This window comes from Eulemur rufifrons, chromosome 14 (assembly GCF_041146395.1).
Source record: "Eulemur rufifrons isolate Redbay chromosome 14, OSU_ERuf_1, whole genome shotgun sequence".
Taxonomy (NCBI): domain Eukaryota; kingdom Metazoa; phylum Chordata; class Mammalia; order Primates; family Lemuridae; genus Eulemur; species Eulemur rufifrons.
This window is the reverse complement of record NC_090996.1, coordinates 36193186-36220370: the sequence shown is the minus strand read 5'-3', so window position 1 is coordinate 36220370 and position 27185 is coordinate 36193186. Positions and strand designations below refer to the sequence as shown.

At 69.1% G+C, this 27185-nt stretch overlaps 3 protein-coding genes across 9 annotated transcripts; all 3 read left to right on the top strand.

Moving 5' to 3' along the window:
* The first annotated feature begins 93 nt into the window (after nucleotides 1–93).
* Nucleotides 94–16518, top strand: WDR90 (WD repeat domain 90). Its single transcript, XM_069485725.1, has 41 exons — nucleotides 94–103; nucleotides 174–445; nucleotides 592–768; nucleotides 848–956; nucleotides 1094–1264; nucleotides 1572–1686; nucleotides 1781–1848; nucleotides 2264–2367; nucleotides 2445–2663; nucleotides 3040–3108; nucleotides 3793–3903; nucleotides 4040–4185; nucleotides 4260–4317; nucleotides 5084–5202; nucleotides 5352–5513; nucleotides 5591–5721; nucleotides 5794–5910; nucleotides 6267–6502; nucleotides 6623–6762; nucleotides 7034–7164; nucleotides 7607–7737; nucleotides 8074–8220; nucleotides 8369–8497; nucleotides 8661–8776; nucleotides 8852–8892; nucleotides 9069–9538; nucleotides 9791–9882; nucleotides 9959–10389; nucleotides 10628–10749; nucleotides 10933–11092; nucleotides 11187–11377; nucleotides 11488–11656; nucleotides 11813–11918; nucleotides 12189–12360; nucleotides 14651–14773; nucleotides 14902–15076; nucleotides 15182–15312; nucleotides 15411–15554; nucleotides 15629–15748; nucleotides 15879–15963; nucleotides 16283–16518. The coding sequence occupies exons 1-41, from the start codon at nucleotides 94–96 to the stop codon at nucleotides 16516–16518; spliced, it is 6156 nt and encodes a 2051-aa protein (XP_069341826.1).
* A 442-nt stretch (nucleotides 16519–16960) lies between these two features.
* Nucleotides 16961–22477, top strand: RHOT2 (ras homolog family member T2). Of its 6 annotated transcripts, none has more exons than XM_069487147.1 (19): nucleotides 16961–17077; nucleotides 17187–17245; nucleotides 17349–17430; nucleotides 17511–17554; nucleotides 18485–18538; nucleotides 19029–19081; nucleotides 19151–19259; nucleotides 19419–19520; nucleotides 19645–19743; nucleotides 19855–19963; nucleotides 20044–20164; nucleotides 20554–20638; nucleotides 20728–20870; nucleotides 20947–21044; nucleotides 21116–21246; nucleotides 21349–21435; nucleotides 21557–21679; nucleotides 21767–21969; nucleotides 22196–22477. In XM_069487147.1, exons 1-19 carry the CDS (start codon nucleotides 17041–17043, stop codon nucleotides 22320–22322), a joined length of 1866 nt encoding a protein of 621 aa, XP_069343248.1. In that variant the 5' UTR covers nucleotides 16961–17040; the 3' UTR covers nucleotides 22323–22477. The 6 variants fall into 6 exon arrangements, with proteins under 6 accessions (XP_069343248.1, XP_069343249.1, XP_069343250.1 ...); XM_069487148.1 differs by having other exon boundaries at nucleotides 19645–19745; nucleotides 19851–19963; XM_069487149.1 differs by lacking the exon at nucleotides 18485–18538.
* A 1899-nt stretch (nucleotides 22478–24376) lies between these two features.
* Nucleotides 24377–26519, top strand: RHBDL1 (rhomboid like 1). Of its 2 annotated transcripts, XM_069486504.1 has the most exons (8): nucleotides 24377–24415; nucleotides 24771–24932; nucleotides 25127–25351; nucleotides 25427–25575; nucleotides 25738–25850; nucleotides 25925–26025; nucleotides 26109–26169; nucleotides 26248–26519. In XM_069486504.1, exons 1-8 carry the CDS (start codon nucleotides 24377–24379, stop codon nucleotides 26517–26519), a joined length of 1122 nt encoding a protein of 373 aa, XP_069342605.1. The 2 variants fall into 2 exon arrangements, with proteins under 2 accessions (XP_069342605.1, XP_069342606.1); XM_069486505.1 differs by lacking the exon at nucleotides 25127–25351.
* The last annotated feature ends 666 nt before the right edge of the window (nucleotides 26520–27185 follow it).

Here is a 27185-nt window from a genome sequence, read left to right as displayed (position 1 = left end):
TGGCGCCGTTGCTAGGCGGCCGTTGCTAGGCGCCGCGCTGCGTGCCCTGCGTGGGGCGCGGCGGCCGAGGCGGGAAGCGCGAGCTGTGGCGCCATGGCCCTGGGTAGCGGCGCGCGCGGGTCTGGGGGTCCGGGCGGTCTGGGGGTCCGGGCGGGCTGGGGCGGGGGTCCCAGGGTCCCAGGGGTCCCGAGGACGGCGGCCGGAGCGCGCAGCGGCCCTGGCTGGGCCCCGAGGTCAGAGCCCCGGCCTGGGCCCGGCCCCGTCTGCCCTCGCTGCTGCTGGCGTCGCTGGCGGCGACACCGGGTGGCCCGCTCTGGGGGCCGGCTCCTCACCCCCGGTGCCCTTCCCCGCAGCGTGGCAGCAGCCCTTCCTCAACGTCTTCAGACACTTCAAGGTGGACGAGTGGAAGCGGTCCACCAAGGAGGGGGACGTGGCCGTGGTGACGGTGCGTGTGCCGGGGACCCCGAGGCAGGAGCCCAGCGCCCTTCCTTTTCTACTGGGGACCTGCCCGCACCACCCGAGGGTCACCGGGTCGGGGCTTCTCCTGGGTGCGCCCGGCCTGTCAGTGGACGCGGGCTGCCATCTCCCCAGGACAAGACCCTGAGGGGCCGCGTGTATCGCATCCGGGGCTCGGTCCCTGCCGGCAGCTACATCCAGCTCCCCAGGACCAGCACGCAGTCCCTGGGGCTGACGGGGCGCTTCCTGTACCTGCTCTTCCGGCCCCTGCCCAGCAAGCACTTTGTCATCCACCTGGACGTGGCCACTGAGGTACCGAGCCCGGGTCACGGGCTGCGTGTGGGGGCCCCGAGCCCCTGCCCCCATTTCTCAAAGCCACTCTGCCCTGCAGGACAGCCAGGTCGTCCGCGTGTCCTTCTCCAGCCTCTTCAAGGAGTTCAAGTCCACGGCCACGTGGCTTCAGTTCCCGTTTGTCTTCGAGGCCAGGACATCTGGGGGAGGTGACACTGAACCAGGGGGTGCAGGCCCAGCCAGGCTCTCAGGTGACTTGGGGCTCTCGTGTGGCTCCAGGCGGTGACAGCTGTGGGAGTCGGGCTGTCACGCGGGGCGGTGCTGACCCTCACTGCCTGTCCTGTAGACTTGGCGGGCGCGGCGCCCCCGGGTGCCCGCTGGACCTTCCTGCAGCTCGACCTGCAGGACATCCTCCTGCTCTACCTGAACCGCAGCTACAGCCACCTCAAGAGCGTCAGGCTGTGCGCCAGCCTGCTGGTCAGAAATCTCTACACCAGCGACCTGTGCTTTGACCCAGGTGAGGGCCGCGGGCACACCCCGCGCTCAGCGGTAGCGGGCTGCCTTCCCCACCTCCGTGCTGGTCCCCACTTCCTCCCTCACCCCAAGTTCTCAGCCCGGCAGGGCCCCAATCCCGGTGCGCGGTGAAGGTGCCTGTGCCCCGCGCTCTTGGAGCTCCGGCTTGGTGCAGCTGGAGGCCTGAGCCTCCCCCTGCCGCGGCAGCCCTGGGGCGGAGGTGGTGGGCGCCTGGCGTTGAGTCCCGCGTGGGCCTGGGAGAGGCAGTCGGACAGGCCTCCCTTGATCTGGCGTAAGCTTGTTCCCTGTAGCTGTCACTGTCCCTGGGGCCCAGAGGGCCAAGCTGCCCGTCACTCCTGTGCCTCGAGAGATGGCGTTCCCGGTGCCGAAGGGGGAGAGCTGGCACGACCGCTATATCCACGTCCGGTGAGTGGCTCCGCCTCTCTCAAGGGAGACCTGGGTGCGCAGAGGGCAGGTGGGCCCGGGCCCCCGGATGTTGAGTCTCCACCCGCCCGCCTAGGTTTCCACACGGCAGCACGGAGGGGCCTCCGGAGCTGGTTCCCAAGAGCCGTTCTCCTCCAGAGGCAGGTGGGCCTCTGGGGTCAGAGTGCACCTGGGTTCAGGCCTGCCGGCGCGTGCAGCTGGGCGGGAGGGGAGGGTTGGGAGGGGCCCAGCGGTGTGGTTGCCGTGGCATCTGCCCAGGGCAGCGCGTGGGCAGGCGCAGCGACCGGGGCAGGCCCATAGGATGCAAACTCCTGAAACCACGTGTGAGGTCTGTGCCTGGGGGGGGCGAGGGGGGGGCCCTAAGCTTCTGAGCTGGAAGAGGAGGGGTCCCAGGGTTGGGGTGGAGGGTGAGCAGCCGTGTTGGTATGGCTTCTCTCCCGCAGAGCAGGTGAGGCCGGGGACGTTTGCGGTGTCCCCTGGCCAGTGCCTCGTGGCCTCACCTCCCCAGGCGCCCTGTGCACTGCTCAGCCAGTGACTGGGGCTCCTGGCTCCGTTGCAGTCCTCCTGGGCCCTGTGCCGCGGCTTCTCCCCTGCCTGGTGGCCGTCAGCAAACCCATGCAGGACTGCGTGTCCCCCACGGTCCAGACACCCAGCCCCACAGCCGTGAGTGCCGCCTCCCCGCAAGACAGGGCTGGGACATGGTGGCCCCAGGGTGCTGGCGGACACTTGTACCCCCACAGTCCTGCCAGGCCCCCGTGGCACCCCGGCCCCTCCCAGAGGTCAGCCTGTCCTGCGAGTGCTCGGAGATCTCCAGCCTGGGTGGCCCCAGCGTGCGCAGCCGAGAGCCCTCGGCCCAGAGAGAGTCTGCCGACGTGGACGTGGCTGCCGACGGCGTCCATGTTTTTGCTCACGAGTCAGCTGTGGTGCCCGTGGCCCTTGGGGACACCGGCTCCCGAGAAGTGAGTGCCTGTCCCAGAGCAGCAGGGCTGGGCACGGTGTGGGCTGGGCTGCTGGGCCTGTGGCTGCCACACGCTGCGTCACGGCAGACAGTCTCTGACGGTCTCTCGTCCTCAGCCTCCTGGCAGGAAGCAGAGCTGGCAGGAGGCAGCGTCGGGCAAGAACGTCCCTCGGCAGAGAGTAAGGAAGAGCTGACGCTCACCCCAGCCCCAGGTGGTCTGTGGGGGCCTCGGGCGCCAGGTGGGGGCAGGACCCACGGTCCCTGGAAGCCCGGCAGTTTCCTGCCCCAGTGCAGCCCGTGGGGGGCCTTTCCTGAGAGGCGGGGCGGGGGCTGTGCCCTCCTGGATCTCACCGCACGGTCACCGGTCACCGTTGCAGCACTTCCTCCCGGACCCGATCCTGAGGCTCAAGGGGGTCATCGGCTTTGGGGGCCACAGCACCAAATGGGTGAGGGTCCCACGCCGTGTCCAGGACGACTCCTGCTGGGTAGCGTGAGTCAGGGAAGACTCGGTGTGGCCCCGAGATGTCTGTGGGTCCCCAGCTCCCTCAGAGTGCAGGGCCCTTCCCCCCAAGACTTCGCTGGTTTCCCTTGGTCCTCAGATGCCCACCCTGCCCCCGCCTGCGCATTCCCGCCTGGACCACCCGGGCTTCCGAGGCCATCGGTGTCTCCTGGGGCCCCGGCTGGGTCATGGTGCCGGTTAAAACGCTCTCACTTGCACCCTTGGTTTCTGATGAGCACCGTCCAGCCACTGTCTGGGCCAGCCACACGGGGCCAGGTCGCAGGGGTGACCTCGGTCCCGGATGGTTGAGGTGGCTGTTCCAGGGGAGGAAGAGCCCCACCTGGAGAAGAGGGTCCCTGCTGCCCCCCACGGCCTGGGCACCTGTCAGGCCCCCTGGATGCAGGCTCTGAGTCTTTGGGGCCGTTTGGTCTTTTGGTACCCAAAGCCCAGTGCTTCCTCCTGGGGGACGTGTGTGCGTGTGGTGTGGGGAGGACGAGCTCGCTCTCCTGCCCAGGTGGCCGTCTGTGTGCAGGTGTGTGTGCCTGGCTGCCACACCCTCCTCCCTGGGCCTGGGGGAGAGGACGCTGACTCCAGGCACCACTGGTGACGTCAGCCCGGCCCCTCGTGCCAGGCCCTGTGGACCAAGGACGGGGCGGCTGTCGTCTACCCGTGCCACGCGGCCATCGTCGTCCTGCGCGTCCACACGGGGGAGCAGCGCCTCCTCCTCGGCCACACGGACAAGGTGGGTGCCGCCGGCCCAGGCGTGCAGGCCTGCAGGACGCCGCGGTTCCGCACCGTGGAGCAGCCGAGCAGCTGAGGGAGGGCTTCCCCGGAGGCGGGGCCCGGCCCACCCCCCTCAGCCTCTCCCCACCCCCCAGGTCTCTGCCCTGGCGCTGGACGGTGGCGGCGTCTTGCTGGCCTCGGCCCAGGCACGGCCGTCCTGCATGCTGCGGCTCTGGGACTTCCAGACCGGCGCGTGCCTGTCCCTGTTCCGGAGCCCAATGCAGGCCGTCAGCTCCCTCAGGTGGGCGCGGGGTCTCCCCGCCGGGGGAGAGGGGACGGCCCGGGCCACGCTAACCGCCCCCTCCGCGTCCACAGCTTCTCCGACAGCGGGGCCCTTCTCTGCGGTGTCGGCAAGGACCGCCACGGGAGGACGGTAACGGCCTGGCCCGGGGGCGGGGGTGGCCCTGAGGCAGCGCAGGGATTGCCAACCGGAGTCCCCTTCTAGAAACACCTTTGTGCCTTTCTGTTCATTAAAGGAAGGCGGGTTCTTCGCTTTAAAAGCAAGTCCGTTGGATTCTATGGGTTAAGGGCAGAAATTTTGTTTGGAAATAGAATATTTGGGGGAAACAAAAGAACAAAAATTTTAAAAAGCCCAAATGACTCAGGGGATGCCGGCGCTGTGTGCCCTGGGCCCTGCGCACCCTGGTGACGGCCCACCGGCACGTGACAGACCCCGCACGGGCCACCTCGCGCTCCAGCTTGTCCATCCTCGCGGCACTCGCTGCTTTAAGCGGGCGTCTGCGTGACGGGCCCATTCTCTGTGGCGGCGTGTTTGGTGGTGAGACGGGGTCTTTACACGTCAGCACCTCTGAAGTTGACCTGTGTGCGGGACTCGGTGGCGTCTGGCAGTGCTGCGGCGTCCTAGCGTGTCCTAGCGTGTCGCCACGGGGACGCCTCTCGATTGTTACCCGCCCTCCTCCTTGTGGGTCGGCTCGTACTTTCCGTCCCTGCCGGCAGGGCTGCCGGGCCCGGCTGTGCCGCGTCTTGGTGCGGGCAGATGCAGGGCCGGTTCCTCCACGCGGAGCAGCCTGAGCGCGGAGGCCGACCTCCGTGGAGGGGAAAAGCCGTCTGTGCGCGGCCGGGACCCGGCGAGGCGGGAGGGCGTCTGCGCCCCGGAGCTCAGTGTGGGCTCGTTGCAGGTAGTGGTGGCTTGGGACACAGGCCCCGTGGGCCTCGGCGGCGAGGTGGCCGTCCTCGCCAAGGTGCGCACCGACTTTGACATCCAGGCCTTCCGGGTCGCCTCCTTTGACGGGACCAGGTGTGTGGCGCGGCAGCCCCCTGCAGCGTCGGGCAGCGTCCGTCCTCCCTGGCCAGGGGCCCTCGGTCACAGCCTCGGCCCACGCCTGTCTGGTGGTCTCGCGGGGTCGAGGGCCCTGGGCGCGCTCACCGTCGCCCACGTCCCCGCAGGATGGCGTCGTGCGGGCAGGGCAGCGTGCGGCTGTGGCGGCTGCGTGGCGCGGTGCTGCGCTCCTGCCCCGTGGACCTGGGGGAGCACCGAGCGCTGCAGTTCGCCGACCTGGCCTTCGAGCCGGCCCAGGACGGCTGCCGGGAGTCCTCGGCCCGGGCGCTGTGAGTCCTGCCCTCCCCGCCCCAGCCCAGCCCCCCACCCCGCAGGGCCCCGGCTCACCTGCCGCCTCCTCGGGCAGCTACGTGTGCAGCCGCGGCGGCCACGTCCTGGAGATCGACCCCCAGCGCAGGGCCGTGCAGAGCGCCCGCTGCCTGCTGCCCACGCGGACCCCCAGCGACCCCCACCCGCAGACGCAGACCCTCGGCTCAGGTAGGCTGCGCACGGCGTGGGGGGGTGGCACCTATGCCGAGGCACTGACACCCCCACCCCCCGGCCCCCCAGGCCCCGGCATCGCCATCAGCAGCCTCAGCGTGTCCCCGACCCTGTGTGCCGTGGGCTCCGAGGACGGCTACCTGCGGCTCTGGCCCCGGGACTTCTCCGCGGTGCTCCTGGAGGCGGGTGAGGCTGCGTCTGCTCTCGGCCCGGGGGGAGCATCCGCCGGGGCCTCCCGCAGTGTTGGGGGGAGGGCCTGGGCTGGACAGGGCGTCACGGGGCCGAGGGGCTGTGTCCTGGGCCCAGGACTGCGTGTGCGCTGGCTTCACTCGGGGCCCGGGAGCAGGGGTGGTGGGTGAGGCCCCCTCACGGCCCTGGGCCCCGCCTGTCGCGGGCTGACGTCCCAGGGAGCTGCTTCTCCCAGCCTGGGGGGCACCGGGGGTCCTGAAGGAGGGAGTAGATCTGCCTGTGCCTCGGGGACCCAGATGCCCGAGCCGCGGCCTGGGGTCAGCTGTGGTGCCCTTTGACCCTGCTGCGCACAGAGCACGAGGGCCCCGTCAGCTGGGTCTGCGTCAGCCCCGACGGCCTTCGCGTGCTGTCCGCCACCGCCACGGGCCACCTGGGCGTCCTGGACGTCCCGTCGCGGGAGTACAGCGTGCTGGCCCGCGCCCACACGGCCCCGGTGCTGGCTTTGTCCACGGAGCGGAGCCGTGGGCAGCTGGCCACCGTGTCCCAGGACCGCACCGTCCGCATCTGGGACCTGGCCACCCTGCAGCAGGTGGGGTGTGGCGGGCGGGGAGGTGAGGGGGCCAGGGGCCGTGCCACTGGGGCCCCCCCGAGAGCCCTCACCCCCGGCTCTCGTGGCCCTGCCCCCTCCTCGCCCACCTCTGCCCTGCAGCTCTATGACTTCACGTCATCCGAGGAGGCCCCGTCCGCTGTCGCCTTCCACCCCACGCGGCCGGCCTTCTTCTGCGGCTTCAGCAGCGGGGCCGTGCGCGCCTTCAGCCTGGAGGCCGCCGAGGTCCTGGTGGAACACACGTGGGTGCCCTGCCCGCTGCCCCCCTCGGGGGGCCTGGGCTGCACGGAGACCCCCGCAGTGGGGGCCGGGGCCGGGGTGGGGGCGGTTGCTGGATCCCTGGGGGGTGTTGCATGGTGGGGGGCTCACCTGCAGGTCGCTGCCCACAGCCAGGCCAGGTGGCTGGAGGGTCGGGAGCAGCGTGGCTCTCGGGGCTCTCGGGGCTCTCGGGGCTCCTGGCTCCTGGCCGGGCTCTCGGGGCTGAGGCCAGTGGCCGTCCCGCTTCTGCCGCAGGTGTCCCCGAGGAGCCATCACGGGCCTGGCTGTCACTCCAGACGGCAACCTCCTGTTCAGCTCCTGTTCTCAGGGCAGCCTGGCCCAGTACAGCTGTGCCGGGCCCCGGTGCCGGGTCCTGCGCGTGGCAGGTCAGGCTGGTCGCCGAGGGCGGGGGTGGCCCTGGGTCCCGGTCCTCTTGCTGAGCCCTGTGTGGGGCTGTGCAGCCGCCTGAGTAGCCTTGTCCAGGCCCTGGGGAGGGTGTGGTTTGGGGTTTTCCAGCCCCCCAAAGCCTCAGGCTCGCTGGGCTCTGCCCTGGAGGAGCTGGGGGCCTGAGTCCCAGGGCAGCGGGGGCTGAGGCCCAGCCTGAGTGCGTCTGCTGTGTCCATGGCCACCATAACTCAGCCATCAGCCCCTTGGTGGTCACTCCTCGCCCACGAGGACTCCCAGTGCCCCTGGTGGCACCTGGCGCTTGGCAGCATCTGGCTCCTACGCCCACGCCCCACGGATGCTGAGGGACCCGCTTCCCTGGCTGGTACTTCCTGAGGGCGCGGCAGGCCCCCCCCCAGCTGACCCCTGCCCTGTGTGCCGCAGCCAACGTCGTGTGCCCAGATGCCCACCCGAGCCCCAACACCCTGGCGGTCAGCGGGGACAGCCGCCTGCTGGCCTTTGTGGGCCTCTCCAAGTGCACAGTGACCGTCGTGGACCCGGCCTCCCTGGACGAGGTGAGTCAGCGGGGCCTCCCGGCTCCGGGGTGGGTGGGCCTTGCCAGGCTGGCCGAAGGGCCTGGTCCGTGCTTTGCACTCCGGCTGCCGCGAGGCCCTCAGCCCGGGGAGGCGCGTGGGGGGCCGGGCCAGGCGGGCGGCCGCGGTCACTCAGCAGCAGGACCCAGGAGCGGCTGCACCTCGTGGGCACAGAGGGCAGCTCAGCCAAGGGGTGGGGGGCTGGCTCCCGTGCAGGGCAGGTGGTGCCAGGTGTCAGGTGGGCATCCCGGAGCCTGGCTCTGGGTGGCACCGGCTCTGCCGGGAGGTCCAGGCCAGTGGCCACCTGCTGTCCCCCAGCTGCTGCGGGTCGACATCGGCACCCCGGGCCTGGACTCCGCTGTGGCCGTCTGCTTCGGCCCCACGGCCCTGGGCCACCTGCTGGTGTCCACGTCGTCCGGCAGAGTCGTGGTGCTGGATGCCACGTCAGGCCGCACTGTCCGGGAGGTGAGCCACGCCGGCGGCCTGCCCGGCCCTCCCCTCCCGTCTCAGCCTCGTGCCTGCGGCCCCTCCGCGGGGCTGGGGTGCGCCGCCCACCCTGCGAGGCGGGGAGGCTCCCGGCCGCCTGCCGACGCTGCAGGAACTGTCTGTGCAGCTGTGCGGCGCCCACCCTGCGGCCTGCCCCTCCCTGGCCCTCAGCGAGGACGCCCGCTTCCTGCTGGCGGCCGCCGGCCGGGCCGTCACAGTGTGGGACTACTCGGCCCAGCCCAGCCCCGGCTCCCAGGTGTGTGGGGGTGGGGAGTGGAGGGTGACCCGGGGACCCTCCGCCTGCTGGGACCTGGGGCCTCGTGGAGCCCCCATCTGGGGGCTCATGCAGACCTGCGTGTGGCGGGCGCAGTGTCCACAGCCACACCTCGGGCCCCACACGTGACACCTGTCACCCCCAGGTGTACATCGGCCACTCAGAGCCGGTGCGGGCTGTGGCCTTCACCCCTGACCAGCAGCAGGTCCTCAGCGTGGGGGATGCCATCTTCCTCTGGGACATCGTGGCCACCTCTGAGAGGCAAGTGTCCGTCCTGGACCGTGTCTGCCCAGGCCTCCTGCCGGGCCTCCTGACACCTTCTCCTTGTCCCTTCAGTGACCAGAGCCTGTCCAGGGCCCCCCCAGCCTGTGAGGCCGGTGAGTGGCCCGTGCTTGGGAGAGGGCGGGTGTGGAAATGCCGCAGGTGTGCTGACCCCTGGGGCTGGTCCTGCGGCCACCTTGGGCCTCGTGGCATCGGCCTTCCCCGGGGGGTGGGGAGGCCGGCCACTCCCCCTCTGCCACCTTGGCCCTGAGCGCGGCTCCTTCGTCCCTAGGCCCGGGCCCAGGACAGCTGGAGGACGCAGCATCTGGGGCCGGCGGGCTCCCTCGGCCACAGGTGCCCGTGCCGTCGCAGGCCCCCCCGCCGCGGCCAGACGTCCGAGCCGGGCCCCTGGAGGGCGATGATGGTGAGGGGCGGGGGTCCTGGGGGCCCGGGAGGTCACGGGGCCAAACGGCAGCACCTGCGTGTGTCCAGCTCGGGGGTGTGGGTGTCGTCCTCCCACTGCTGGGGGCGCAGGCGGGTCAGGGAGGGGGCTCCTTTTCTCCCCCCACTGCCCCGCAGACGCGCTCTCCACGTCGGACGAGGAAGGACCCTGTGAGAAAAGCCACAGCCCCGAGGGGCTTCGCCAGGCCTCAGGCCCACCCGAGCTGGAGGAGAAGGCCGGCGGCGCTGGAGACGGGGCCCGGGGGGCTGCAGGTGGCTCCTGGGAGCTGGCCGTGCCCCCCTCTCCCTGCGGCCAGCCCGGTGAGCAGCGGAGGGTGGGGAGGGCCCGCTGGCGACCGGGGTGGCATCCCAGTGAAGGGGCCGGGGCTGCCCCGATAGTCGGGTGTCCCCCAGTGATGCCGTGGCCAGTGTGGGGTCCCCGTGGGGGCTGGGACGCGGCTCGTCCGTACGCAGTTCTCACGGCCCCCGAGGCCGGCGACTGTGCGCAGTGCGGCGTCTCGGAAGGGTGGCCGGGCGGTTCCGCGTCACGTGGTTTCTTTCTCCTCCTGCCAGGCGCCCGGAGCACCGGGAAGGGGGGTGCCCAGCCCAGCGCCCACCGGGGCTCCTGCAAGCACTTCCCAGCGTGCCACACGCCACCCGCCAAGGTCCGCCGCGGCCCCCACTCGGGCAGGGAGGCTTCCCGGAGCCCTTTCCTCCCCAGGGGGTGCGGGGCCCTCTCAGGTTCCCTGGGGTCTCAGGGCTGCGTTCCGTCTCCAAAACAGACAGTGCCCTGGGCCTCAGGGACTGGTCACCCCTCGCCCTGCACCCACACTCCTGCCACCCCACCAGCATCCTGCTGACGCCCCCTCCTCCCCTCACCTGGCAGGTGCCCTTCCTGGGAGCCCCTGGCCTTGTGCCCCTCCCCGGCTGCAGTCCCCCACCCCGGCTTCCCCGTCCACATTCCCCGCTGCCCTCCCCCGCGGGCCCGGGTGTGGCCCAAACATCCTCCCACCTGCAGGCTCCGGGGCCCCGGCCGGGCGACCCCAGCGCCAGGTCCGCTTCCTCGCAGAGCCTCTGCTTCCCCCCTGCCAGCGGCGCGCGGCTGCGTCTGAAGGCCGTCCTGGGCTACAGCGGGCGCGGCCGGGCCAACATGGTCTGGAGGCCGGACACAGGTGGGAACTGGGCGCCCGCTCTGTGCCCCGCCGAGAAGCCGCAGGGTGGGGCCCACTCTGTCCACCCGAGGCTGGGCCCGGGCGGCAGAGCGGCCGTAGCCATCAGTTTGGGGCGCTGCATTCTGGTGCCCCGGCGCACCTCCCCCGTGAGCCCCGTGCCTGCTCGGTGACGGGGACGATGTGGCCTCTCGAGACCGTGCCCTGGTGCGGCCTCCAGACGTCACCCCCCTGCCCGCAGGCTTCTTTGCCTACACGTGCGGCCGTCTGGTGGTGGTGGAGGACCTGCACTCCGGCGCCCAGCAGCACTGGCTCGGCCACCCCGAGGACATCTCCACGCTGGCCCTCAGCCACGACGCCCAGGTGCCCCCCTTGGGTCGGCCACCTCCGCGCCAGGTCACCGTGTGCCATAGAGCCGGCTCCTGGGCCGTTGCTGGCTCTTGCTACCAGCGACAGCACAAGCGGCCCTGTCCCAGCCCCTCCACTCAGAGCCGGGGCCCAGCTGGCCGCGCCCTGCCCTCCGACCGCCTGCCTTCCCGCCGCCAGGTCCTGGCTTCTGCCTCGGGCTGCAGCCTTGCGGCTGCCCACTGTCAGATCCGCGTCTGGGACGTGTCTGGGGGCCTCTGCCAGCATCTCCTGTCTCACCACGACACCGCCGTCCAGGCCCTGGCCTTTTCGCCGGACGACAGGCTCCTTGTCACGTTGGGTCAGCCGGCGGGGCAGTCGGAGGGTGGGAGGTTCCCTGGGACTCCTGAGAGGCTGGACCCGTGTCTCTGACATGGTACCCATGGACTCCCCAGGGGACTATAGCGACCGCACCCTTGCCGTGTGGAGCACAGCCACCTACGACCTCGTGTGCTCCACCCGCCTCCTGGAGCCGGTGCGTGGCGTGGCCTTCAGCCCCTGGGACGCCGACCAGCTCACGTGCTTGGGGCAGCGTGCCGTCACCTTCTGGCTCCTGCAGCGGCGTGGGGCGGACATCAGCCTCCAGGTGCTGGGCCGCCGGGTCAGGTGCTCGAGTTCGGAGGCGGTTTGGGGGGATGGAGTCTGGCTGGGCCCCCAGGACATCGCTGACCCACAGCCACCCTTGTGCCCTGCCAGGTGCACCGAGAACCGGTCCCCGAGGCGGTGGGGGCGGGCGAGCTGACCTCACTCTGCTACGGGCCCCTCCCCCTGCTCTACTGCGGCTCCAGCTCCGGCCAGGTCTGTGTCTGGGACACGCGTGCAGGCCGCTGCTTCCTGGCCTGGGAGGCGGACGACAGCGAGATTGGTGGGTGCCCAGCCCAGGCCCTGTGGCCCCTTGATGGCTGGGGACCGTTGTCTCGGCTGGGGCAGCGGGACCTGGCCTCGAGTCCCGGGCTCCAGGCAGTCCTGTGGCCCCGGGGCATCGGGGGACAGCAGCTGACGGCCCCTTACTGCCCTCCAGGCGTGCTGCTGTGCGCGGGCCCCAGGCTGGTCAGTGGTAGCGGGGCGAGGCGTCTGCGCCTATGGGCCGTGGGGACCGTGCCAGAGCTGAGACGCAGGAGTGCCAGGTGGGCTGCGCGGGGGCCTCCACTCTGCCCCGACCCCACGTGGCCCAGCTGCAGGCTGGTGCCCCTGACCAGGAGCCCGCGGACCAGCACGCTGCCCTGCAGCTGTGTCCTCAGCTGGCCCCTCCGTGGGGACGTGCTTGGGTGTGACCTGGGCCCGAAGGCCACAGACCCTGGCCGGGGGCAGGCCCAGCAGCCCCTCAGCCCCGGGGAGCACGGCCAGGCCGCACGACCCGCTTGGAGACCTGCCGCCTGCTGCCCCCCCACCCGCAGGTCCAGTTCTGTGTTCATGGAACACGAGCTCAGCCTGGACGGGGGTGTCGTGAGCGCCAGCTTCGATGACAGCATGGACATGGGCGTGGTGGGCACCGCGGCCGGCACGCTCTGGTACATCAGCTGGGCCGAGGGCACCAGCACCCGCCTGGTCAGCGGCCACAGGAGCAGGGTGAGGCCGCTGGCGAGTCCAGCCTGGGCGAGGCAGGGCGGCAAGTGTCTGTGGCTCCTCCCCGCCGTCACCTCTGGCCCCGCCCACCGGGGTTTCCGGGTCTGGCTCACAAGTGACCATTCCAGGCATTCCCAGGACAGGGACCCCTGAGTGCATGTGGATCCCTGGATGCCATCCGTGGTTTGGCACGGGGTCCTGCCGGGGTCCAGGTCGGGGAGTCCCACAGGCAGCCGTGCGGGTCTCTGCCTTCCCCTCCTCCCTGTCACTTTGTGTCGTCAATGATGTACTTGTCAAGGAGACGTCATCCGTCTCCGCACCTCCACGGACCGGCCTTGCTGATGCCGTCCTGTGGGCCGGGTTCCGGTTGGGTTCCGGTCGGGTCCGGCTCAGGGCTGGGCCAGGTTCTGGTCGGGTCAGGTCTGGGTCACGGCTGGGCCGGTCCTGCTGCCCCTGGTGGTATAGCTGTGTCTCCCTGGAGCACATGGGCTGCTGGCGGCTGAGTGACGGCCTGCGGTGACCGTGGCTTCGTGGCTGTGGAGGGTGGCCTGAGTCCCCGGTTCCTCTCTTGCTGCCCAGCCTTGAGGAGACGCAGCCTGGGCAGCTCTCAGTCTCCCGAGGCACAGCTGGGGTCGGGGCGGCAGGAGAGGAGCTGGACTCTTCCCCTGTGGGACCAGGTTTCCAAATACCGGGTTAGTCCCCAGCACCTAGCAGCAACGGCAGTGAGTGTCACCTTTTCTGTGGAGACAGGGTCTCCGTCGCCCAGGCCGGAGTGCAGTGGCGTCATCACAGCTCACGACAGCCTCCACCTCCTGGGCTCAAGGGATCCTCCTGCCTCGGCCTCCCAAAGTGCTGGGATCGCAGGCGCCACCACTGTGCCCGGCTGTTTTCCTTTGAGTGTCTTTAAGGACTCCTGGCGGTGCACGTGTCTGGGTGCCACGTCCCTGTGGCTCATTGTTTCCTTTGCTGCTCGCAGAATCCTGTCCGCAGTGGGCGGCTGAGTTGACTTCTTATTTTTTTTAGAAATCTGTATTTATTTATTTGAAGATAATGGTAGAAATTTGAGTTTGAGACGAGTTAGGGTTATTTACCTTTCATTTTTGGTAGTAGACAGTTTACACGCCGTATACTTTGTCGATTTAAAGTCGGTGGGTTTCAGTTTCTCCAGCAAAGTTGTGCAGCCGTCACCACACTCAGTCTGAGAGCATTTTCATCATCCCGGAAGGCAGCCCCGTATCTGTTAGGCAGCCACTCCCCATTTGCCCTTCCCCGGCCGCCGGCAACCGCTGGTTCGCTTTCTGTCCCTACGGGTTTGACGCGTTCTGGACATTCCACACGCGTGGACTCCTCTGTCTCCTCTCCCCGGGCACGTGTTTCCCCCCACGCTCAGCGTGTCAGCGCCTCACTCCCTCCGTGGCTGAGTAACACCCCACTGCACGGATAGACCACATTTTGGTTTTCTACCCACCGGGGCATGGACACTTGAGTCCTGAGTCCCTGACCTGCGCTGGTGGCCACTGGTGGCTTCCCCAAGCCGTGGACAGATAGGCTGAGGCTGTGTGGTTCTGCCCGACACTGGACTGGGCTGAGTCTGGGCAGAGCCTGGGCCCCTCCAGTGGGAAATGGACTTCGAGGCCCTGGTCCGGGTCCCAGGGGCCATTATTGCTCAGCTGAACTGAGCCAAGTCATTGTTTTTAAAGATGAAGTGCATCGTGCTCACACTGACACTGGAAATCCAAATTCAGTGCGAGGTTTTTCGTTTGGCCTCACTGGGATCGCGATGTTTCCTTTCTCCCGCCCCGCGTGTCCCAGTTCTCAGCGGTGCCTGCGTGGTGCCCCGTCTGCCCTTCGCCTCGCTGTGCTCACAGCAACCTCAGGAAAAGTCCTCCGTTACGGCCACCGCCGACGTGGCCGCTGGACACAGCCAGAGTGTCTCTTGTGCTTTTCACCTTCAGTCTGCAGCCCTCCAGGGACACATGGTCACGTTGCCACACACCAGATTCCACCAGAACAGCTTTGTGGAGTCCCACCCAGTTTGACTGACGGGTGGGCTGCTCTGGGCTGGGATTCACCTAGGTCTAGAGTGGGGACTGCGTGGAGGTGCGGACTGTTTCCTCACACGTGGAGCTGGCTGGGGCTGCGTGGCCCGGGCGGGGACAGATGCTGTTACCTGGACAGCCTGACCCTAGAGGCTGGGGTAGGAAAGGCCTGTGTCCCTTCCTCTGCCCAAGGGCCACGCGGGCTCAGGTGGGGCTAACTGGGGGCCCCTCAGCCCAGCTGTGGGTCCCCGCAGGTGAATGAAGTGGTCTTTAGCCCCAGCGAGTCCCACTGTGCCACCTGCGGCGAGGACGGGAGTGTGCGGGTGTGGTCCCTGGCCAGCCTGGAGCTGGTGATCCAGTTCCAGGTGCTGAACCAGGTAGGTGGTGTGCGGGGCTGGGGGCTGCATGCGAGGGCCTGGGAAGCTGTGTCCTCCTCTGGCCTCGGTGGGTGCCCGCATCGGCCCCTCCCTGGGGAGGGCTGATGTTCCCCACCTTGGGCCCCCAGAGCTGCCTCTGCCTGGCATGGAGCCCCCCGTCCTGTGGACGCCCAGAGCAGCAGCGGCTGGCGGCGGGCTACGGCGACGGCACACTGCGCCTCTTCAGCATCTCCCGGACCGCCATGGAGCTCAAGATGCGCCCCCACCCGTCCGCGCTGACCGCCGTTGCCTTCTCCACTGATGGTGAGGAGTTAGGCGTGTCGGTGACGCCACCATCCCCACCTGGCCCGGGTCAGCTCCTCAGGCTGGCGGCTCACGGGGTGACGGCATGGTCCCCACCCGGCCCAGGTCAGACGGTCCTCTCCGGAGACAAGGATGGGCTGGTGGCTGTGAGCCGTCCTTGCACGGGGATGACCTTCCGTGTGCTGAGTGACCACCGGGGGGCCCCGATCTCCACCATCCAGGTCACAAGCAAAGAGGTGAGGCGGCCTCCAGAGCCGGGGGTGGGGGTCGGGGTGCTGGCACATGGGCGGGGCATGTCTGGGCAGAAGGCACCTCTCAGCCCTCGCCCCACCAGTACGGAGACTTAGGGGTGCAGGGCACGGACCTGTGGCTGGCTGCCAGCGGGGACCAGCGGGTCAGCGTCTGGGCCTCCGACTGGCTGTGGAACCGCTGTGAGCTCCTAGACTGGCTGAGTTTCCCAACGACGGCTGTCCTGGAGGTGAGACAGTCCCAGTGACACTGTGGGGGGGGACAGTGCTGCCCCCACCACACAGCCTACGCACCTCCCCACAGACGCGGGGCCACCCGCTGCGCGCCCTCGCTGCCTTCTGCCCCTGGGACAGGGTGCTGCTGGTGCACGCGGGCCTTGGTGTGCACAAGGAGGTGATCGTCTACAGCCTCCGCCAGAAGCAGGTGTGCACAGCCTGCCCGCCTGGCACTGGAGCGCCAGGACCCAGGGCTGTGGAGAGGGGGGTCCCAGGGTGGGGGAGCCTGGACTGACCCTGAGCCCAGAGGCCCAGAGCCTCCTGCTTGCTGCCCACAGGTGGTGGAGAGGATATCACTGCCTTTCTTTGCCATATCCCTGAGCCTGTCTCCGGGGGCCCACCTCATGGCCATCGGCTTCGCTGGTAAGTGCTGGCGGGGATGGGCTCGGGCTGTCTTGGGTGGGACTGAGTGGGCTCACCTGTGCCCCCTCCGAGACATGCACCTCACCTCCGTGCTTGGGGCTTGCAGTGGGGTGGGGGTGCCAGGCCAGGAGCCGTGAGTGAGCCTCCGAACATGGCGCCCAGCACTGGGGCCTGAGTGGAGGAGCAGCAGGACTCCAGGGAGGGACACCTCGGCTCTGCTGACCTGTCCCAGCTGCAGCAGGGCCTGGGCTGCGGGGAGCACGGGCCCCCCATGCCCGAGCACCACCTGGCCCAGCCACCCCGTGCGGTCTGCCCGCAGAGTGCGTGCTGAGGCTGCTGGACTGCGCGCGGGGGACTGCCCAGGACTTTGCCGGCCATGGCGGTGCAGTGCACCTGTGCAGGTTCACCCCGTCCGCCAGGCTGCTCTTCACCGTGGCCCACAGCGAGATCCTGGTGTGGGAGGTCAGCAGCCACTGTGCCGTGGACCACAGTGCCGGGTGCTCCCGGCCACACCGCCGCCTCGGCAGAGGCTTGACTGAGAAGCCGGATTGTTGACGGCCTCATGCTGGGACAGGCCAGGACTCCGTGTAAATCATCAGGACCAAGCTGTTGTGAATTTGGGCAACCTGAAAATACTTAAAATACCTGTTGGGTTTTCACCTAAGGAGTTTTTAATGTTTCCATCTGTAGGTTAAATAAACGTGTGCATTTATTGCTTTATTACTGCACTGTTGCACGGGCAGTCCGCCGTTCACTCCCTGGCCGCGCTCAGCCTGCGCCCCACCCCCGAACCTGCCCTCGGTCTCCCGCGGCGCTCGGGCCACCTGGCCCACCTACCTGCCCGGGCCGGTCCTGCGCGCACCGAGCCTGCGGTGCCCGGCGCGCCCACGCGGTGGCGCCGCCGCGCAGCCCGGCCCCTCTGGCCCGCCTGGCTGGCTAGTGCGGCTGCGCGGTGGGAACCGGAAGCGCGGGGCGGGGCCGGAAGTGCGGACGCGAGGGGACGGACAGAGGGCGGAGGACCCGGCAGGGGCCAGGCCGGGGGGCGGTGGGGTCGGGGTGCGCCTCCGGGCGGCAGCCATGAGGCGGGACGTGCGCATCCTGCTGCTGGGCGAGGGTAGGCGCCGGGTCGCGGGGCTCGGGGCTGCGGGGGCCGGGGCCGGGGCCGGTGTGGACGGGGCGCCCCGAGCGCGGCCGTCCCGCGCTGACCGCCCCGCCCCGCGCAGCCCAGGTGGGGAAGACGTCGCTGATCCTGTCGCTGGTGGGCGAGGAGTTCCCCGAGGAGGTGAGAGGCCGGCGCGTCGGAGCGGGGCGCCGGCTGCGCGGGGAGGGACTGCGGCCGCGACGCCGCGGGGTCCCCTGGTCAGCCGTGCCCGGGCCTGTTGCAGGTCCCTCCCCGGGCAGAGGAGATCACGATCCCCGCAGACGTCACCCCGGAGAAGGTGCCCACCCACATCGTGGATTACTCAGGTATCGGGTCCCCCCTGCCAGCGGCTCTGCCCAGGGGCCGGCTTTTCAGGCCGGTCTGCAGCGGGGTCTCTTCCATCCAGAAGCCGAACAGACTGACGAGGAGCTCCAGGACGAGATCCACAAGGTTCGGGTCGTTGTGGGCTGGGGGCGGGGGGTGGGCACGGGGCTCAGCTACCACCTCTGGGGGCTGGCGCAGCCTCTGCCTAATCCGCTTGGCTCTCTGAGGCATTGGATTAAGGTGCTCGATGTGTCCTCGGCCCTGGTAATTCTGCTGTGACCTCTGGGCACCAAGGGTTGTCCGGTCGAGGCTCCCAGGATGTACCCTGCTGGGAGCAGGGGCCGGTACAGCGCCTTAGGGGACAGAAGGGAGCGTAGCATCCCTGAGGGCTGTTGGCTCGTCTTGCCCACGTGGCCGGCCATCGTGTGCTCTTCCTGTGTGCTCTGGGGAGCAGCCTCCCCCCTTGCTGCGTACCGTAGCCCACTGCCCAGCCTCCAGGCTGTGGTGGGTGCTGTCGTGTCCAGGGCTCACTTGTTACCAGGTTGTGTGTGCCGCCACCTGTAGCCTCTACTGTGCCCTGGGGGCATCACCAGGCAGGGGTACAGGCCTTAGCCTCCCAGAGGCAGCCCCAGACCCTTGCCACCATCACGCCAACTGCTTGTAACGACACGGGAATGAGAGCCAAGGTCAGGGTGGGTCTCTTCCTGCTTGCTCTTCTCCAGGGTGCTGCGTCCTGGGTGTGGCTGTGTCTGTCCTGAGTCCTCCAGGGCTCTCGCTGGCCGGGGCTGCTGTGGCGCTGGACCAGTGTCTCTGCATGGGAGGGGGGGGCTCGTCTGAGGCTCCGGCAGCCAGCCGCCTATCCCCAGTGTGACAGCAGAGAGTGGCTGCCCTGCGGAACACCGGGCTGGGGGCAGGTTCTGGCGAAGGGTGGGCTCCCAGGCCTAGGAGCTGTGCCCTGTGCTACCTGTGAGTGCCTGAGGGTGTGGAGTCGGCCTGGGCCGTCCTCGGTGAGCAGGCAGCCTCTGTCCCTCCCCGGGCCTCCCGCTGTCCCTGCAGGCAAACGTGGTGTGTGTGGTGTACGATGTCTCCGAGGAGGCCACGATTGAGAAGGTGAGCTGCTGGCGCCCACTCTGTCAGCACCCTGTCCTCGACGCAGACCCCAGTGGCAGAGACAGGGTGGCCAAGGTGGACCCTCACCCAACCCCTTGAACAGCCCCATCCCTAACAAGCGTTTTGGGGACCTTCACCTGGAGCTGCAGGCTGCTCCCCCAGAGAGCCTCACACCCAAGTCCCCACTCCGCAGCCTGGGGTGGCCGCCAGTCTGAACTGTGTAGCAACCCCTCTTCCCTCCCAGTCCCAGAACACCCAGGCAGGTGACCGTGGGCCTGCCTCGGGCTACCCTGGGCTAACTGCTGGGGCAGGCGTACAAGGTCTCGCCTGCTGTCTGCTTTGTCCCCGGCCTCTTACCCAGTGGCTGAGACTGGGGCCCTTAGGTGGCCTCAACCTCCACTTTCGTTTTCCCTGAGCCTGGTGTGAGCTCCGGCTGGAAGCTGTGGGCCAGGTGGGCAGCCTCACTTCATGGCCGGGCTTTGCCTTTCAGATCCGGACCAAGTGGATCCCGCTGGTGAATGGGGGGACCGAGAAGGGGCCCAGGTAATCAGCAGGACCTGGGGGGTGCCCCACTGGTTCTGCCTTCCTGGTGACCGTGACCCCCTCTCCCAGGGTGCCCATCATCTTGGTGGGCAACAAGTCAGATCTGCGGCCGGGGAGCTCCGTGGAAGCCGTGCTTCCCATCATGAACCAGTTCCCCGAGATCGAGACCTGTGTGGAGGTGAGTGGGCGGGGCGTGGTTCCAGCCGGCGCAAGGCAGTTAGGACGGGAACTCTGTGTCGAGGCCTTGGAGCAAGCACCTGTGTGGGTGGCCGCGGGCCCTGACCCCTGCCCCGTGTCTTCCTTGAGCGTGTCCCTGAGCCTGTCCAGCCCTCCCCAGTGTTCAGCCAAGAACCTGAGGAACATCTCAGAGCTGTTCTACTATGCCCAGAAGGCCGTCCTGCACCCCACAGCACCGCTGTATGACCCTGAGGCCAAGCAGGTGGGCCTGGGCCCGGGCTCCCCAGGGGCCTGTGGGGCGTGTTGGGCCGGGAGGGCAAACAGGTGGGACCGCAGGGTGGGTGAGACGGGAGCTACCTGGGGGCACTGAGCCGCTGTCCCCACAGCTGAGGCCCGCGTGCGTCCAGGCCCTCACACGCATCTTCAGGCTCTCAGATCAGGACCTGGACCAGGCACTCAGCGATGAGGAGCTCAATGCCTTCCAGGTGTGCCCCCCCTGCCAAGGTGCCCACCCCTCTGAGGCCCCTGCCACTGTTCGTGGCCAGACCTGCAGTCCCAGGGTAGCGGCCGACTCAGCCACTTTCTCTTGGAGGCAGAAAGCCTGTTTCGGGCACCCGCTGGCCCCACAGGCACTGGAGGACGTGAAGATGGTGGTGCGCAAGAACGTGGCAGGCGGCGTGCGGGATGATCGGCTGACCCTGGACGGTGAGGCCGGCCCACTGGCCCCTGGGTGTTGGGCAGCGGCCGGCCGTGCCTGGCGCTACCCCTGTTCTGTCTCGGCACAGGCTTCCTCTTCCTGAACACCCTCTTCATCCAGCGTGGCCGCCACGAGACCACGTGGACCATCCTGCGGCGCTTCGGCTACAGTGACGCCCTTGAGCTGACGGCCGACTACCTTTACCCGCCGTGAGTGGCGAGCAGGGCTTGGGGCTCACCCGCCTGGGTGTAGGGGGCCCCCTTCCCCCTCAGCAGGCCCATCGGGGCTGTGCCCTGCCGCACAGGCCGCACAGCGGGCGATGCCCTGAGACCCGTGGCGTCAGCAGGGCACGCTGCTGCTGCTGCTGCAGGCGGGCTGGGACGTACTGCCCTGGGGCCTGGGAACCCCGGACCTCTCTGTGCCGGAGCCGACGGCCACGCGTTCCTGGCCTGTCCGCAGGGTCGGAGGCACAGGAGTCTCCGGGCTCCATAGGGAGGGTCTGACTGCTCAGATGGGGCCCTCAGGGTGACAGCCAAGTGGGTCGAGCCTGGTGGCACAGGGTCCCCTGCGAACCAGACGGGCTGCTGTGTCCCCGCAGGCTCCATGTGCCCCCCGGCTGCAGCACCGAGCTCAACCACCTGGGCCACCAGTTTGTGCAGAGGGTGTTTGAGAAGCATGACCAGGTGAGACACTGGCTGCGTGCGCCTCCCTGTCGTTCCCCCGCCCACCGCCACGTCCCTGGCTCAGGTCACCACGGCCCCTCTCCCTGCAGGACCGTGATGGCGCCCTGTCACCTGCGGAGCTGCAGAGCCTCTTCAGTGTGTTCCCAGCGGCGCCCTGGGGCCCCGAGCTCCTGGGCACGGTCCGCAGCGAGGCCGGCCGGCTACCGCTCCACGGGTACCTTTGCCAGTGGACGTAAGTGCAGCCTGCGCCGTGCCCGCCCGCCCCTCCCACCCCTCCCCGCCGTAACGCGCACCCCTCCCGCCCCCAGGCTGCTGACCTACCTGGATGTCCAGCGCTGCCTCGGGCACCTCGGCTATCTGGGCTACCCCACCCTCTGCGAGGACTCCCAGGCCCAGGCCATCACAGGTGGGCGCCTACCCTCGCCAGGCCCTGGGCCTAGACCCTGGCAGCCACCTGACCTGTGCCCGTCCTCCTAGTGACCCGAGAGAAGAGGCTGGACCAGGAGAAGGGGCAGACGCAGCGCAGCGTCCTCATGTGCAAGGTGCTGGGCGCCCGCGGCGTGGGCAAGTCTGCCTTCCTGCAGGCCTTCCTCGGCCACCGCCTGGGGGTGAGTGCGCACCGAGGCCCTGCGCCCCTCTGGTGGCTGCAGGGGCAGGGCCGTCTGGGGAGCACTGGGGCCACTGAGCATCGGGGCCTCCTCCCTCCTCAGCACCAGGACGCCAGGGAGCCCCCTGTGGAGCCCCCCAGCTATGCCGTCAACACCGTGCAGGTCAACGGGCAGGAGAAGTACCTGATCGTGAGTGCCGGCCCTGGGGACACCCCCCACGTCCATCCCGCACCCGGTCGAGCTGTCTCAGCGCAGCCCTTGGGGGACCCAGCCCCTGGGGACCCTTCCCTGAGGCCACCGTCTGTCCCAGCTGTGTGAGGTGGGTGCAGACAGCCTGCTGGACGCCTCCCTGGATGCTGCCTGTGACGTTGCCTGCCTGATGTTCGACGGCAGGGACCCAGAGTCCTTCTCGTACTGCGCTGGTGTCTACAAGGTGAGGCCTGGCCTGGGCGCCTGCCAGGGGCACCGCCCCGTGCCCTGCTGCCCTGGGGCTGCGCCTCACACCGCCCTCCCCCCGCAGCGCCATTACATGGACGGGCAGACGCCCTGCCTCTTCCTCTGCTCCAAAGCCGACCTGCCCACAGGCGCCACAACGCGTGGCCTGTCACCAGCGGAGTTCTGCCGCAGGCACCGGCTGCCCACCCCCATCCCGTTCTCCTGCGCTGGCCTGGACGAGCCCAGCACTGCCATCTTCACCCGGCTCGCCACCATGGCTGCCTTCCCGTGCGTACCTGGTGCCATAGTCCCAGGAGGAGGGTGGCCTGTCCCGTCCCAGGGCATTGGGGCCGCTCTGGCGTTGGGGCTGGAGCAGGATCAGGGTTGCCGGGTGGGTCCCTGCTGGCTGCCCCTGTGGTCCGGGAGGCCTGGCTGTCCGGGCACGGCAGAGGGGGTGCGGAGCGAGCAGGTGGGCCTGTGGCTGGGCCCTGCAGACAGCTCCTCTCTCTTGCAGACACCTGGCCCGAGCGGAGCTGCGTCCCACCTCCTTCTGGCTCCGGGGGATCCTGGGGCTTGTCGGGGCCGCTGTGGCCGCGGTGCTCAGCTTCTCGCTCTACAGGGTCCTGGTGAAGAGTCGATGAGGCCCCTGGGACCCTGAGCCTCCCCTGACCTGCGGGGCTCCCAGCCCCGCAGTCTGGCCTTGGGCCCTCGGCGCTGCTGCAGGGCCACCGCTCAGGGAGCTCCCTTCTCTCTGACCTTCAGCTTCTGAAGACGGTCTGTGGCCCTGGGCGGGAGCCCCACGTGCCGCCACACCCACAGGCATACGCTCCTTTGTGGGCTTTGTGTGTCGGGCTGGGGGCCACCGGTGACCCCAGACCCGGAATTCTCAGGGCTCCACCTCTTTCCTGGCCCAGGGTGGCCGGTGGGTGTGAAGGGGGCTGGAAGGCAGAGCTTGGGCCGAGGTGGGGGCGCTGGACTCCCCCATCCTTCCGCCCGGTTCGGGGCCTGCCCACAGTTGTGCCCACGGTGGAAGACACGAGATTGGGTGTCCTGATTAAACTTCACTTACGTTTTCCGTCTGTCGGATCCCAGTCTCTGAAAACGGCTTTTCTTGAACCAACCTAGAACACGTCTCGTGTCTTGGTGTGGGCTGGAAATGTCACACCTCCCCTCGGTCCCCGAGTCACCATCCCAAGGCCCCAGGCCAAGGTGGTGAGTGGCTCTGGAAGGCCCAGCTGTGCCAGCCGTGGTCCAGGGGACTCCTGTCAGGGAGGCCAAGCGGTCTGGGCGAGGCCCACGGCAGACAGTGCTTTCTCTGGGATGTACCCGGCCACTGCCCCTTCCCCAGGGCCCTGTGTGGCTCCCTGCTCTGCCCACTCCCCAAAGCATCCCCTCAACTGGCTGAGCTGTGCTGAGCACCTGGGTTTCCAAGTGTGACCGAGTGCGTGTGACGTCCTGCCACTGAGCAGGGGCTGGCCGCAGAGCCCTGGCCTGAAGGAAGCTGGCAGCTCTCAGACTGGAGGGAGGGACCAACTTGGGGACGGGCCCAGACGTGCTTCCTGGGCCCGGAGCTGAGAAAGCCCACAGCGTGATCTCCCTGGGGCCACCCAGACAGGCATCCACAGACCTGGGTGCTGCCTGCCCTGCAGGGACCCTGAAGTCCCGGTACAGTCCCCACAACCTCCTTCCCAGACAGTGGGTTTGGCCAGCGGGTTGTGGTCTCAGCCTGCGTTGGGGCAGGGCAGGAGGCTCTTCCCGGCCTGCGGCCTCCCCCTGGGGCCCAGCCGCTGGCTCCACTGCGTCTCTGCGAGGCCTTTGGAGGGCTTTCCATGGTTACACGTCTTCAGTCTCTGTCAGCTTCGTTGTTGGAGGGTCTGCCCACTTCCCCCAGGGACAGGCCCCCTCCCTTATCCCAGCTACAGCCCTGCCCGCTAGGGGTTCTGCCTCCCTGCCCGTTGGGCCGTCTGAACGCCCCTGGTGCCTCCCTGGGCCTGGAGGCCCATGACAGCTCCTGCAGCTTGGGTGGGGCCCACAGCCCCAGCCCAGGGTGTCGAGATGTGGGTTGGTCTCGGTTCTGAGCTGGGGCAGCTCCGGGAGGGTCTTCCCACGCCCGCCACGGGCAGCAGGGCTTCCCTGCCACAGCCCAGGGGAGGGGTGTGTCAGCCGCGGGTGGGTGCGTCAGGGAGCTCCCAGCCCAAGGCAGAAACAAACTGCAAGGATCGCAGTGGGGGGGTCGGGGAGGGCTTCCCCAAGGAGGTGACAGCCTTACGAGGCCTGAGCCCAGGAAGCCCGTGAGGGAGTGCAAAAGGGCTCGCACGGGTGGGGTTTCAGGTGCTGCCGCTTGACTCAGTTTCCCGGCGGCTGTCTGGGCGGGAGGCGGAAGGTGCGCGCGACGCAGCAGCTGTGCCTGGGCGGGTGGGGGATGGGCGCTGGTCGGCGCAGGCCGCCGGGCCCGGGTGTGTGTCCAGAGGCGGCCTGGCCGGCGCGTCCGCGAGCAGGGTGCGCGCGTGTCCTGGCCGCGCGTGGCAGCGTATGCGGTGGGGGCGGGCAGGCGGCTCTGACGCGGCCTGAGCGCGGCGCGGCACCGAGCGGGAGCGGGCGGAGCGGGTCGGCTGGGGCGGAGCGGAGCCGTCCGCAGAGCAGCCCCTCCCGGCCGCGGCCGCCGACCCCGGCCCCCCGGCCTGGCCCTGGCTCTATGGACAGGAGCTCCCTGCTGCAGCTCATCCAGGAGCAGGTACGTGGCGGGTGGTTGGGGAGCTGGCACCACCCTGTGCTGCCGTCCTGCGGCGGGGCTGAGCTCGTGGGGGACCCAGCTCCCAGAGAGCCTTGCTTGGCACCCCCCGCCCCCTCCCTCCATGACCTTGACCCCCATGTCTGAGACCCCAGCAGCGGGCCGGCCGGACCAGGCCCCTGGAGGAAGGGTGGTTCTCAGATCCTGGCCCTCCCCTCGCAGGGTGGGAAGGAGGTGGGGATTCCTAGGGAGCTGGAGGACGGGGACCCTGCTGCTCCTGGCCGGCTTGGCCCAGCCCTGTCTGTGGTCCGGGGGTCGGCCCGCCCTCAGGCCTGGGCTGGTGGCTCCCCCACTCCAGCAGCTGGACCCCGAGAACACAGGCTTCATCGGCGCAGACACCTTCGCCGGTCTGGTGCACAGCCATGAGCTGCCCCTGGACCCGGCCAAGCTGGACATGCTGGTGGCCCTGGCCCAGAGCAACGAGCGGGGCCAGGTCTGCTACCAGGAGCTGGTGGACCTGGTCAGTGCCACGGTGGGTGGGCAGCAGGGGCAGGGCCCAGGCCTGGGCGGACTCAGTGCTCTGGTCAGAGGGGTGTGGGCAGGCGGCCCCTCTCACGCTGGGGAGGGCTTGTGGACGTGGGAGCCGGGCAGGCCACACAGCCAGGGGTGCCGGGGCAGAGAACCCGTGGCCCACGCTCTGGCCCCTACCCCTAGATCAGCAGCAAGCGCTCCAGCAGCTTCAAGCGGGCCATTGCTAACGGACAGCGGGCGCTGCCCCGGGACGGGCTGCTGGACGAGCCGGGCCTGGGCGTCTACAAGCGGTTTGTGCGCTACGTAGCCTACGAGATCCTGCCCTGTGAGGTGGACCGCCGCTGGTACTTCTACCGGCACCGCAGCTGCCCGCCCCCCGTGTTCATGGCGTCTGTCACCCTTGCCCAGGTGGGACCACCCACCTGCTGCCCTGGGAGCCTCCTGCGTCCCTGGCCCTGACCGGCCCGAACACTGTGTCCCCAGATCATCGTGTTCCTGTGCTACGGGGCCCGCCTCAACAAGTGGGTGCTGCAGACCTACCACCCCGAGTACATGAAGAGCCCCCTCGTGTACCATCCCGGCCACCGCGCCCGGGCCTGGCGCTTCCTCACCTACATGTTCATGCACGTCGGGTGAGTGGGGGCTGCTGGCTTGGCCAGGCCCAGCCCACCCTGAGACCCCACCCACCAAATCAGAAAGGTTCAGCCCAAGAGCCAGAGGCGGCAACTTGAGACGCAGGCTGGGGGCGGGCAGGCAGCTGACCCCACCCTCGTGCCTGTCCTCCATGTGGCCAGGCTGGAGCAGCTGGGGTTCAATGCCCTCCTGCAGCTGATGATCGGGGTGCCCCTGGAGATGGTGCACGGCCTGCTCCGCATCAGCCTGCTCTACCTGGCGGGCGTGCTGGCAGGTGAGGCAGACGCGCGCCCCCGGCCCACCTCACTGGCTGGCCCCGCCCTCACCCCGCCCCACCCGTTCACACAGGCTCCCTGACGGTCTCCATCACCGACATGCGGGCCCCCGTGGTGGGAGGCTCCGGCGGGGTCTACGCCCTGTGCTCTGCACACCTGGCCAACGTCGTCATGGTAACGGGGCTGCCCAGCGGCGGGGTGTGGGGAGGGGCCCACCTGGCGGGCCTCATGTCCTCTCTGTCTGTGTGCCCCACCAGAACTGGGCTGGCATGAGGTGTCCCTACAAGCTGCTGAGGATGGTGCTGGCCTTGGTGTGCAGTGAGTAGGGGCTGGGTGGGGTTGGGGGCCCCTCCGCCTGCAGCCAGGGCGCCTCCCACCTGCCGCATCCCTCTGCAGTGAGCTCCGAGGTGGGCCGGGCCGTGTGGCTGCGCTTCTCCCCACCGCTGCCCGCCTCGGGCCCGCAGCCCAGCTTCATGGCACACCTGGCGGGCGCGGTGGTGGGTGTCAGCATGGGCCTGACCATCCTGCGCAGCTACGAGGAGCGCCTGCAGGACCAGTGTGGCTGGTGGGTGGTGCTGCTGGCCTACGGCACCTTCCTGCTCTTCGCCATCTTCTGGAACATCTTCGCCTACGACCTGCTGGGCACACACGTCCCCCCACCGCCCTGACCCGCTCCCCTGGGCCGGGCTTGGGCACGTGGGGGGCCGGCCACCAGGTGGGCGTTCGTGTCTGCCTCCGTGGATGGACGCCTCAGAGCTGCTGCTGCCACGGGGCAGGTGGCCCCTGTGGCCCCTGAGTTGAGGCCAAGGCTCGCTCCAGCCCCAGCTGCCCATCCCAGGCCTGGTGGGAGGCGGCTGGGCCAGGACTGGGTGGGTGGCCGCAGAGGAGTCTGTGTACCAGCCCCCCCCAGCCCCACCCCCAGGACTTGCAGTCTGAGCCTTTTTCGAAAATGAATAAATATTTTACACAGCACCAGGTGGCTGTCCCGGGGCTCTGGAGGCTTGTCTGGCCCCCCCTACACCTGCTGAACATAAGGGACCCCTCCCCACCACGATGAAAGCCTGGGTTTTCTTCCCCCTTGCACCTCTGCACCTGGAGTGAGGCATGGGAGCCGGGGGCAAGGGGGAGGGCTGTGGGCCTGCTAGTCAGGGTGAGTTCGGCAAACGTGGCCGGCTTCCTGCTCAGGCAGCCCGCTCAGCAGGGGAGCAGCCTGGGGCCTGTGCGCTTGGCCGGCCTGGTGTCTTCGTGAGTGGCCAGGTCAGGGCCAAGGGTGGTAGCAGGTCTGGACACAGCTGCTGCCCTATGGCCCAAGTCCACAGCACTGTTTCCACAGG

Excerpts from the sequence above, each read along its gene's own strand:
- WDR90 (XM_069485725.1), top strand. Across the intron at positions 6,763-7,033 it reads GAGGTCCTGGTGGAACACAC|GTGTCCCCGAGGAGCCATCA; the intron begins GTGGGTGCCCTG and ends CTTCTGCCGCAG. Across the intron at positions 11,093-11,186 it reads CAGGCTCCTTGTCACGTTGG|GGGACTATAGCGACCGCACC; the intron begins GTCAGCCGGCGG and ends TGGACTCCCCAG.
- RHOT2 (XM_069487148.1), top strand. The coding sequence starts at position 17,041 with ATGAGGCGGGACGTGCGCATCCTGCTGCTGGGCGAGG. Across the intron at positions 19,746-19,850 it reads GAGCTCAATGCCTTCCAGGT|GCAGAAAGCCTGTTTCGGGC; the intron begins GTGCCCCCCCTG and ends TTTCTCTTGGAG. Across the intron at positions 19,964-20,043 it reads TGATCGGCTGACCCTGGACG|GCTTCCTCTTCCTGAACACC; the intron begins GTGAGGCCGGCC and ends GTCTCGGCACAG.
- RHBDL1 (XM_069486504.1), top strand. The coding sequence starts at position 24,377 with ATGGACAGGAGCTCCCTGCTGCAGCTCATCCAGGAGCAG. Across the intron at positions 25,576-25,737 it reads TACATGTTCATGCACGTCGG|GCTGGAGCAGCTGGGGTTCA; the intron begins GTGAGTGGGGGC and ends CCATGTGGCCAG. Across the intron at positions 25,851-25,924 it reads CCTGGCGGGCGTGCTGGCAG|GCTCCCTGACGGTCTCCATC; the intron begins GTGAGGCAGACG and ends CCGTTCACACAG.